Genomic DNA, 12,526 nt, shown 5'->3' with positions numbered 1-12,526 from the left:
CAAGGGCTCTGTTTGATTTTAGCTTCCTAAACCTTACATATGCTTCCTTTTACTTCTTGACTAAATTTACCACTTCTCTCATCATCCAGGGTTCCCTTACCTTGCCATCCTTGTCCTTCCTTTTTACTCCAACATACTTGTCCTGTACTCTGTGTAGTTGGACTTTAAACACCCTCCAAATGTCAGATGTGGACTTGCCCAAAAACAGCTGTTCCTAATGAACTCTCCCTAGTTCCTGTCTAATGCTCTCGTAATTTGCTCTGCTCCAATTTAATACTCTCCCGCAAAGTCCATATTTATCCTTATCTGTAGTTTTCTTAAAACTTGAGGAGTTGTGGTCACTGTTCCCTAAATGTTCTCCTCTAAAAAGTGGCCAAGCTCATTACTCAACACCAGGTCCAGTACGGCCCCTCCTTTTGTTGGACTATCTACATACTGATTTAAGAAACCCTTCTGGATGCACCTAACAAATTCTGCCCCATCTATACCTCTTACACTATGGAGGTCCCAGTATATTTTTGAGAAGTTGAAGTCACCCACTACAACAACCCTGCTGTTTTTACACCTTTTCCTAATCTGCCTTCATATGTGTTCCTCGATGTCCCAGTAATAGTGCAAATCACCACCCCCCCCCCGCTTTTACCTCCTTCTGTATCTTTCCTAAAACATCAAAAGCCTGAACATTAAGCATCCATTCCTGTTCCAACTCAATCAACTCTCTGTTATGCCCACAGCATCATAGTTCCATGCATTGATCCATGCTCTAAGTTCATCACCCTTACCCATAATACTCCAAGCATTAATATACACACACTTCAACCCGTCTGTCCCATTATGTCTATTACCTCGCTCCTGCCTGTGGCTCCTGCCATATCTTGTGCATTCACCCTCGTTCCATTTCTGGATGACAGGCAAGGGTGATGGCAGAAGGTTGTTTTTTGAACTGGAGGCCCGTGACTGGTGGTGTACCACAGCGATCAGTGATGGGCCCATTGGTTTTAATCATTCATATAATCAAATTCTCCTGCTAGGACCATACTTATCCTTATCTATATCTATCTTAAAACTTAAGGATTTGTGATCACTGTTCCCTGACTGTTCTCCCACTGAAAGGTCAGTCACCTCTAGGCTCATTACCCAGCACCAGGTCCAGTATGGCCCTTCTTCTTGTTGGACAATCTACATATTGATTTAAGAAACCCTCCTGGATGCACAGATTAGAGACCTGTGAGCCAAACATCAGTAGTAGGCAAGTTATGAGAAAAAATTCTGACACAATTAATAATCACTTGGAAGGGCAGCGACTAATCAGAGATAGTCAGTGTGACTTGACCAAGGGCAAATCCTGTCTGACCTTTTTAAGTAGGTAACAAAGTGCATTGATAAGGGCAGTGTAGTAGATGTGGTTTACATGGACCAGTAAGGCTTTTGAAAAGGTTCCACGTGGAAGACTGGTTTGAAACCTTAGGGTCCACGTGATCCAGGGCAAATTTGATCCAAAACTGGCTTGGCAGTAGGCGACTGAGAGTGTTGATGGAGGTTTATTTTCATGATTGGATAGTAAATAGTGATGTTTCACAGGGATCAGTGCCAAGAACCTTGCTGTTTATAATATACATGAATAATTTGGATGTGGATGTAGCAGGCATTATCAGTGAGTTTGCGACTGACACTAAGACTGATGCAGTTGTTGACAGAGTGGAAATAGTCTTAGGCTGCAGGGTGATATTGACGTATTGGTGAAATGGGCAAATGGAGTTGTATTTTGGGAGTACTAATGAGGCTAGGATATAGGCCATGAATGGTAAGGCCCTTAGGAGTATTGAGGAACAGAGGGACCTGGTGTGCAAGTCCAAAGATCCTTGAAGATAGTAGCACAAGTGGATGGCTTGGTTATCAAGGAATATGCAATGCTGGTCTTTATTAGCTGGGGCATTGAAGGGAACAGGGAGGTTCTGTTCCAACTTTAAAAAATATTGGTCATACCTCAGCTGGAATATTTTGTGCAGTTCTGATCACCACACGATAGGAAGGATGTGATAGTGCTGGAGAGGGTGCATAAGAGATTCACCAGGATGTTGCCTGGGATGGAACATTTTCGTTATGACAGGAGACTGGAGATGCTGGGTCTGTTTTCCCTGGAACGGAGGAGGTTAAGAGAGGCGATGATTGAGTTGTATAAAATTATGCAGGGTATAATTATGTGGAGGATTGTGTGCATTTCTGGTTGCCCTATTACAGGAAATGGTGCAGAAGAGGTTTACCAGGATGCTGTCTGGATTAGAGGGCATGTGCCATAAGGAGAGTTTCAAGAAACTTGGGTTTTTTTACTCTGGATCGTCGGAGGCTGAGGGGAGACCTGATAGAAATTTATAAGATTACGAGAGGCATAGATAGAGTTGACAGTCAGAATCTTTTTCATGGGGTAGAAATGTCAAGAACTAGAGGAGATGCATTTAAAGTGTGAGCGGGAAAGTTTAAAGGAGATGTGCGGGGCATGTTTTTTACAAGAAGGTGCCTGGAATGGGCTGCCAGGGTGAGTGGTGGGAGCAGATACGATAGTGCCATTTAAGAGACTATTGGAAAGACACGTGAATATGCAAGAAATGGAGTGATATGGATCATGTACGGGCAGAAGGGAATTGGTTTAACTCGGCATCATACTTGGCACAGATATTGTGGGCCGAAGGGCCTGTTCCTGTGCTGTCCTGTTTTATGTATAGATAGGGGAGACTGCAGGTTTCTTTTCCCTTTATCAGAGGTGAATAAAACAATAGATTTAGGGTAAGGGGTAAGAGGTCTAGAAGGGATCTGAAGGGGACCTTTTTTACCCAGAGAGTGGTGAGTATCTGGAATGCACTGCCAGACACAATGGTGGAGGCAGTCACTAACAACATTTAAGAGGTGTCTAGATGATCATTTACTTAGGCATTGAAGGTTACAGGCCAAGTGCTACAAGATGGGTCCCTGTTGCTCAGTGCAGATGTAGTGTGCTGAATGGCCAGTTTCCAAGCTGTATGACTTTATAACTCCATGACTCCTTTGTTGTGGAACACTTTGGAATTGCTTCATCTTGCTAATTCTCTCCACATCTTCAAAAGCCTCCTCGAACCTCTGTGCTGATCATTCTAACTCTCACGTGCTTCTGTAATGATTGATGAATGATAAAACAATCCTAAAACAAGTTCTTCTTCTTCTATGGTGGGATTGTTGACTTCTCCTGCAATTTGCCTTTAAACTTCCAGCTCAGCAAAATATTGTTATTTTTTTGTTGAACTAAAATTCTTGTTTCTGCTTTCTCAGGATGGGTTCACTCCCCTAGCAGTTGCACTGCAACAGGGTCACAACCAAGTTGTTGCCATCTTACTGGAAAATGACACCAAAGGAAAGGTGCGCTTACCAGCCCTGCATATAGCTGCAAGGAAAGATGATACCAAATCTGCGGCTTTGCTGTTACAGAATGACCACAATGCCGATGTACAGTCAAAGGTAGGACTCCCTGCATGTGATTCCTAATTGTTAAGGAAAGGTTGAATAAAAATCACCATATTACTTATTCTAATAAGATTATGTGTCTTTAAATCTTTTTACAGTGGACAGTTTCTCCATTTTACAGTGGTGCATTCATTCTAATATCTTTGTCTTGCTTAAAGTCTTTGTGGAATATATTCTCTGCTCAATACATGCAAAACGTCAGCTGAATGTGTAAAGCAAGTTATTTTACTTTACAGAGCTCCCTTTACTCAACATACCCTCCAGGGCTCAGTTTGGGCAAGTGATCTGTCCCATGGCTCCCTGTTGTAATTTGATATTAGACTGGTTTGGTGAAGTTGCTTTCAAGTCTTCCATCTCTGCAGAAGGCACCAAGCCCCTGCTTGGCATATCCCGCTGTGCACAGCTGCTTTTTGGGATTGCAACATGTGGTGAACAGTTGTTACAAGTTGCAGTACCTAGTCATTCCACACTTAAATGATGATAGTGGAGAATTTTTTCTTCAATAAGTGCAGCAAAACTTAAATAAAATAGAAAAAGATGGAAATATTCAACAGAACAGGCAGCGTCTATAGAGTGGAAAACAGAGTTAATGTTTCAGGTGTTAAAGCTGTATACATCCTTTCAACTCAACATAGAAAGTAGGAGCAGGAGTAGGCCATTCTGCCTTCAAGTGTGCACCATCATTCAATACAATTATGTCCGATCAGTTTCCCTGCCCCAACTTGAAATCTATCTTATCAATCACTCCCCAGTTTCAAGCTCATAATTAAAATTAACATCTAGTATTTGCAGCCTCCTGGCTTCCTCCTTCCCTTGAAAAGAAAGATACGAATAAGAATAGAACTGAAGTTTATGAGGATAGGCAGGAAAGATGCAGGTCCTTCCTGGAAGAGATGTTTTGTATCAGCCCTCAGAGCTCTTATTGTGGTTTGTGTATTTTGCCATCAAATAATTGATAGTATTATAGTTTTGATACTGACTTTTAATCAGCATCTCCATCAGAAGGTTGTATATGTTTGGTCCATTACATCTAAAAGGCAAATTATAAATGCTTGGTGGAGGATTTAATTACATTCTTGTTCTTGTGAAGTAATGACTTTAAATCAAAGAGAATACCAAAGATACCTTGCTGATAAGCTGTGTTATACATATGCCATCACGTCTTCTGTGACCTTAGGACATATTTCAAGCTATTGGTCTATGCTGCTTTTAATAGCCTTCACATATGGATTATGAATCATCATACAGTGCTCTATGTTGATTCACAATGTGTTAACTCTGCAGGTTTCTATTGAAAAGAATCCTTTATGTCTTCACTGATAGATAGTTCTTTGATTTGGAGTTTCTTTCCAGCTTAAAATTTTAATTTTTCTTCCTTTTTTACAATGATGTTTCTGTTTCTTATTAATGCTGTCCCAGATGATGGTGAATAGAACCACAGAGGTACTTGTCTAGACTTTCTCAAATTTTCTCATTTATATTTTAGAGGTCTCCCATAAGATTTATATCACTGTACTAGCCACTTGGGTTATTATGCTGGCAATCACGATGTTTGCATTTATTTCCATGAAATCAGGTTTTATCAAGCTCCTTGTAAATGAAATAAAATCTAACCTAATGATATAATTATTCCATTAATAATATAATAAGGGGTTAAATTATTCAGTTTAGCTAAAATTACCGACAAAAAAATACCCTGAAAATATGAATACAAAGATTATTCCTGCAAAGGGGCAGCCTGCATTTAACTCATTGATTTGTTTTGGTCCATTATCATGTGCAGCACCAGCTCATTAAAATTAAATATGACTTCCTTTTCATATCAGAGGAAGGTTTTTTACCCAGAGAGTGGTTGGGGTGGTGGTGGAGGCAGGTACATTGGTCAAATTCAAGAGATTGCTCGAATAGCATATGGAGGAAGTTAAAATGGAGGGATATGTGGGGGGAAGGGTTTAGATAGTTTTTAGGCGAGGTTTAAAGGTCAGCACAACGTTGTGGGCCGAAGGGCCTGTATTGTGCTGTACTTTCTATGATTCTATGATTCTATAATTCATCATAACTGTGCCCCACTCTTTTCCTCTGGCAATAAGATGGCATTACTACAATGCATGCCTCCATAATATGATATAGTTTAGATCAGAAGTGGAAAAGGGCAGTGAAATGTGTCTGTATTAGTCCATGTTACTATACCATGGACCTGAAGTTCTCCACACTCCACCTTCACCACCCTGTCTACCTGTGTTGCCACTTTCAGGGAACTATGTCAAAGTTGAGTTTATTGTCATATGCACAAGTATATGTAAGCAAAGGTGCAATGAAAAACTTACTTGCAGCAGCATCACAGGCATGTAGCATCAGATAAGCAGCATTCACAAGAATGCTTACTTGTGTCTTCTAAAACACTCCACGGGGTTCTGCCGTTCACTGTATATGTCCTGCCCTGGTTTAACTTCCCAAAATGCATTGGTTTGTACTTGCCTGAGTTAACTTTCATCTGCTACTCCTTGGCCCGCCCACTTTCCCAGTTGAACTAGATCCTGTTGTAACTTTAGACACCATTCTTCACTGTCCACCACACCACCAATTTTGTTGTCATCCACAAACTTACTAATCATGCCACTTACATCCTCATTCAAATCATTAACAATAAACAACAGGAGAACCAGCACTGTTCTCTGCAGCACACAACTGGTCACAGGCCTACAGTCTGAAAAACAGCCCTTCACTACTACCCTCTGACTCCTTCCACCAAGCCAATTTTGTATTCCCCTGGATCCAATGTGATCTAACCTTCCTGACGTGCGGGATCTTTGTCAGATCTCTCCTCCCGAAACTGTGTGAGGAAATCAGGACAACTCCATGGAATTTAAGCTATTGGTAATCTAGTACATGGTGTCAAAATTTCATTTTTTTGACATTGATTTTAAATTGTTCACATTTGTAAAACTTATTTTGCTAGACTTGCTGCCCCATTGAGGCCAACACTCCAACTGTGGTCATTTTAATAGTGCTCTATGCTTGTTTCAGTTAGTGAACCCTTTGATTTTCAAATCAAAATCTTAATAACAGCTGCATGGAGAGTGTACTTTGTATGATTTTGCAAGTAGCCCAATTTGAAGAGGGCTAAAAGATTTGTTTAAATTAATTTTATGCAAGCAGGTGGAGAAGAAGTACTCTATCTCCACAGCAGGTAACTGGTGTCATAGCTTTGCTACCCCAGTTCTTGCCTTGTTTCTGGTCAGTCATTTGTGAGCCCCATAGCATTGTGCCAGTCAGTGCACAGAAAGTGACATGGTGACATTCATTTGGCCTACAGTTCTATTTAAACAACCTGTCGTTCTCAAGCCTCGACAGTACCATCACAGTGAGTGGCCAGTATACTTCGTCTTGAAGGTAAAATATCCTCCTTTTTTCATTTCTAGAGGAGGTGACTCTGGAATTTACAGTTTCTAAAATTATTTTGGGTTGGGTTGGCTCTGTTAATTGGTTGCCAATTATCACTTGGCAGAGCTGCATTGATTTTGCTGCTGTTCATGCAAGAACATGTTCATCAACCGACCACAATGACATAGAGGGAACGTTAATATAACAGCTGCCATCAGGTGCCACGTTGCTGGATGTTGAAACCTGGGGCCTACCACACACCTAGTGGCTGGCCAGCATGTTACACTTAAGGAGTTTGTGCACAAAAAGTGTAGATGTCTCCTCAAGACTACATATTTTCTTTAAATTAATTCCCCATTCAATCATTGCAATACCTAGGGATGTGCTATAGTTATTCAATGGAATTGCAATGGAATGGTTTACTTTAACTGTTGAGTACTATAGCCTTAGGTCAGGAATGTCCAGTGTACTGCTTTTTGGATAATGGACATCTCCTCCTTCCTGCCGAGATCCCAGAAAGATCTGTTAAATAATATCAGCAGTTGCTAACGGGCTGCAGCTATTCAGAAACCTGTCCATGACCTCAATGTCTTTCTGTGCATCTTGGGATAAATGGGGAGCAATATTTAAATATAATAATAACCTGATCTGTCATAAGCCTGCAGTGAATTTGTAATGTCAGCTTTACTCCAGGGAGCAAGTTCAAAATCAATGTTCTTTTAAGTATGCTGGAAGATGTTTCAGTCATCTTATCATCAAATAATCCCATGACCATTATGGGTAAATAATCTGAGTCCCTGCATCCAGTCAGTTACCTCCTACCCTGTGCATGCATTGAAAAATCTATCATCATGTAGTGTGATGGTGACAATATTAAAGAAAGGTTACCCTGGTTATGCTGGAAGTGATTCCCCCACAAGTCCTCAGGTCAGAGCTGTGGTCTGGAATCACTCCATCACCATATTGCAAATCAATGGTCTCTGTTGCTTAGTACAGATAGAGCTATGGGACACAGCTAATGAACTGAAAGAGGAGCACAAATATAGTTCTGCACAAAAATGAACAGAGTCCTACATTTCTCAATGTCCTTACATGCTCTCAATAAAACAAAAGCATGCTCTGGTGACCCAAGTTGCATGTTTGTTGTGGGGCAGCTCAAAATATAGTAGTTGCGAGGTGGTCGAAATTTAAAACTCCTTTTGCGTGAGCAAGGATCTTATTGTACATCTATCAGACGCCTTCAACGTTATGACGAACACTAATCTCATTATCTTTTCCTCCTATTCACAGAGTGGCTTCACTCCTCTCCACATTGCTGCCCACTATGGAAACGTAAATGTAGCCACTCTGCTGTTAAACCGAGGAGCTGCTGTGGATTTTACAGCTCGGGTAAGTTGCATTTCATTCTGCTTTTAATTTTGATTATTGTTCTTATTTTAACTCTGCAGTGTTTTTGCAACTTTTGAGGAATGGATCTCTTTGATATTTTTGCCTTTCATCCCTGCAAACCAGTTTTCCAGGATAGCAGATTCCTCACCTTTTATGTATTGCCAATGGACCAATTATGTTTGAAGGGTTGTAGACAAAGGGTTGTAGACAAGTTTATTGTTAAATGCACAAGTTCATGTGTTCACAGGCGCAATGGAAAACTTACTTGCGGTAGCATCACGGGCACATAGACACAACATTCACAAGAAAAACGTAAATTAAATATAAATTATACAAGAAAGACAACAATTAGAACAAAAAAACAACAACGTCTATTGTAGTGCAAAGTAGTCAAAGTCTTGCTATACTGAGGTAATAATTAGGGTTGTGCCGATTAGTTCAAGGACCTGGTGGTGTGGGACTTCAGGCTTCTGTACCTCCTGCCTGATAGTGGCTGCAAGTAAATGGCATGGGCCGGATGGTGGGGATCTTTGATGACAGATGTTGCCTTCTCGAGCTAGCGCCTCATATAGACACTTTTGATGGTGGGGAGGGATGTGCCTGTGATGTATTGGGCTGAGTCCACTACCCTCTGCAGCTTCTTACATTCTTGTGCATTAGAATTGCCGTAACAGACCATGATGCAACCAGTCAGGACACTTTAACAGTACATCTGTAGAAATCTGTTGGAGTGTTTGGTGACAAGCCACATTGCTGCCCACTAAGGAGCAGTCATGCACAGTTCCCAGCATGCAAATATTCTGGCACTATTATGTCACTAAATATTCTTCTGTGAAAACAGTGTGTTAAACCTTTCACCTTCATATTACCTTTCAATGAGACTGAAAGAAAGCTTGGCTATTGCATAATTAAATGATAATCTCAAACAAATAAGTGTGTTCATACTTTTTAGAATCATAGTCATACAGCTTGGAAACAGGCCCTCTAGCCCAAATGGTCCATGCTGACTAGGATTCCCATCTAAGCTAGTCCTATTTACCTGCATTTGGCTATAACCCTCTAAACCTTTCCTATCCATGTACAAGTGTCTTTTAAACATTGTTAATGTACCTGCCTCAACAACTTCTTCTGGCAGCTCATTCCATATACTGACTACCCTCTGGGTGAAAATGTTGCCCCTCAGGTTCCTATTAAATCTCTCCCCTCTCACCTTAACCAAGTCCACTAGTTCTTGATTCCCCAACCCTGGAAAAAAGACTGTGTGCATTCACCCTATCTACGACCCTCATAATTTTCTACACCTCTATAAGATCACCCTTCATTTTCCTACACTCCAATGACTAAAATCCTCATCCTCTCTCTATAATTCAACCCCTCATGTCTTGGCAACATCCTCATAAATCTTTTCTGCTCTCTTTCCAGATTAATGGCATCTTATCTATAGCATGGCAACAAAAACTGAACACAATATCCTAAATGCAGCCTCACCAATATCTTGTACAGCTGCAACATAATATCCCAACTTCTATACTCATTGCCCTGACTGATGAAGGCCAGCGTGCCAAAAGCCTTCTTCACCACCCTGTCTACCTGTGCTGCCACTTTCAGTGAACCATGTATTTGTACTCCCAAGTCCCTCTGTTCCATAACACTTCCTGGGCCCTACCGTTAACTGTGAAAGTCCTACCCTCATTTGTCCTCCCAAAATGTAAAGGAGAAAGAGATATCCGATCAACTTTAGATCTGAGGTGAAAATCTAAGTCCAGTGATATGGATAATCACAAAAAAACTCTGAGGAACCCTAAAACACATTGATAAATATAACACCTCTTCAGTCAACTCATTTAGAAATATATTATTTGCATTGTCAGAAAATATATAAATGTATTATGAAATGGAAGGAAATGACAGGAAGCAGATGATTGAGTGAACTTTGTTGTAATTTCTAATAGAAAGAATAGCAAGATTCAACATTGTTGCCTTTATCATCTGTCAAAGTCTTTCAGAAAGCCGATATTTCAAGGTTTCCACTCAATGGAGCAGTTGACAAAACTAAAGTGTTTTATCATGTTTAATGCATCCTCTGGTTTTTAGTGGTTGTAACTGATTGAAATAAGATCTGGGTCATTTAATATCGCTAATGGGAGTTACAAATGTTGTAGCATCCCTCTGCTGTAATATCAGCTGTAGGCACATATCAGAAAACCAAATCATATAAAATCACTGACTGCTCAGCATACCAACAATTAACTAACAATATAGGGTTCATCTAGATATCAATGCAGTGTGAGATTTTGTAAGTTATTGTACAATTTCAATCTAAAACTTATAGAAAGTCAGACATTTGGAGTCAGTGAGCTATTTAGTGATCATCACATGAAGGTATTATCCATGAAAATAGCATATTCTCAAGGAATATGCAGGTGGCCCTGCTAGAGAGGGGGCAACACTCTACCTCCTCTTAGGAAATGAGGTTGAACAAGTGGCTGACATGTCCGTGGGGTGCACTTTAGGACTAGTGAGCATAATTCAATTAGTGTATTTCATAAGGGCAAATTTCCATTGTCCGAACTATCATAACACAAGGATTGCCTGTATGAATGAAAAACACTTAGGCTTCAGGAGTATGTTATGAGTATCATGTTTATCTGCTAAGTCATGAGCAGTGGATCAGATGCAAAATCTGGTGAGAATATTTGAGTCTAAGATGTGTTGTTTATTATGCATGTGAAAGTAACTTCTCCGAAGATGAGACAAATATGAAAAGAAATAAAAAATCTTAGATGTCTGAGTCCTTGAAAAAATGTATAATGGAGTGATGGGTAGAAGTAAACAATATTCTTATTCAGCAACTCCAATGCACTGAAAATGTGTAAGTGGTAACAATAAACAACTGGTATAGAATGGGATTAACACTTTTATGTCAAAACATTTTGACCGCAATTGTTGATAAAATTATGGCAGTTATTCATAGAAAAATAGGTATACATTGTTATGTATTTTCCCTACAGTCATAAATTGCTCATTTTGTCTAAAATATAGGTAATCACACAAAAGCAATCAATGAATCCTTACCACATTACCTATAGTAAATAGATGTTCTGATCTCACTGAGCTTTTTTCTGATTATCCATGTTACTGGACTTAGATTTTCACCTCAGATCTAAAGTTGATCAGATATCTTTTTCTTCTAACCACATGACAACTTATATGTAATGTTTTTATATGTGACATTTGCCACATAGCTTCTTTTTCACTGGTAGCTCTGCTTTTAAGCATCCTGTAATCTGTCATAAACATGTCATTTACTCAGTGGTATGCACAAGACAACACATACCAGGCCAAAAAAAGCATATGTGACATAAGATACTACAAGAAGGATGTGGTAGCATAAGAAAGAATGCAGAAGAGATTCACCACAACATTGCCTGGAATGGAGGGCTTTGGTTACAGGAGAAATAGGACAGGCTGGGCTTATTCTCACTAGACAGTAGGAGATTGAGGAGTGACCTTATAAGATTAAGGGGGCATAGATAGAATAGATAATCAGAATCTTTTTTCCAGGGTGGTAGAGTCTAAAACCATAAGTTTAAAGTGAGAGGGGAGAAATTTAAAGGAAATCTGAGGGACAAGTTTTTCACATAGTGAGTTGTAGTTGTGTGGAACTAGGCGCCAGAGGAGGTGGCAGAGGCAGATGCATTTACAACATTTAAAAGGCACTTGGACAGGTACTTGGGTAGGAAAGAAGTGGAGGGATGCGCAGCTAATGCAGGCAAATGGGATTACCATAAGTAGGCATCATAGTCGGCATGGATAAGTTGGGCCGAAGGGCCCGTTTCTGTGCTGTGCGGCTTTGTGACTCTACATTCTCCACACTTGAAGTCTGTAGTGACAATGATTCACAATTTACAAGTACAAAATTTTGCAAATAAATGGCATAACATACACATTTGGTTCTCATGAGATATGACAAATTGACCATAAACAATATCATGAAATTATGGGACAGAGGTGATGATTTAAATTGAATTTTTGAAGTCTCTGTTGTGTAAATATAATAGATAGCAAATAGATAGAAACGTAGATACCCACATCATTGAAAGAAGAATCCTGATCATGACAGAATTGCATATTTGGTAAAATGGAGCCAAATGCAAAAATGTTTTATTGGTAATAGAACATGCAGTTACTTTACAACTGAAAACTAGTGTTAAACTATGACTTGGAAATTCTACCACAAAGCATGGAGATAAAATGT

At 39.9% G+C, this 12,526-nt stretch overlaps 1 protein-coding gene across 20 annotated transcripts in view; it reads left to right on the top strand.

The window, feature by feature from the left end:
• The window catches only part of ank2b (ankyrin 2b, neuronal), a 781,056-nt gene that overhangs the window by 560,054 nt on the left and 208,476 nt on the right, over positions 1-12,526 (top strand). For 17 of the 20 annotated variants that reach the window (XM_052010168.1, XM_052010170.1, XM_052010180.1 and 14 more), the window contains 3 exons: positions 3,304-3,489; positions 4,915-4,938; positions 8,170-8,268. In XM_052010168.1, the coding sequence (XP_051866128.1) occupies positions 3,304-3,489; positions 4,915-4,938; positions 8,170-8,268 (309 nt within the window). The remainder of the gene's footprint in view (positions 1-3,303; positions 3,490-4,914; positions 4,939-8,169; positions 8,269-12,526) is intronic. The other 3 variants (XM_052010179.1, XM_052010174.1, XM_052010161.1) reach the window with 1 other exon arrangement.

The sequence above is a fragment of the Pristis pectinata genome, chromosome 2 (genome assembly GCF_009764475.1).
Source record: "Pristis pectinata isolate sPriPec2 chromosome 2, sPriPec2.1.pri, whole genome shotgun sequence".
Lineage (NCBI taxonomy): Eukaryota > Metazoa > Chordata > Chondrichthyes > Rhinopristiformes > Pristidae > Pristis > Pristis pectinata.
Note: the sequence above shows the minus strand (reverse complement) of the source record. Positions and strands in the feature narration are given on the sequence as shown.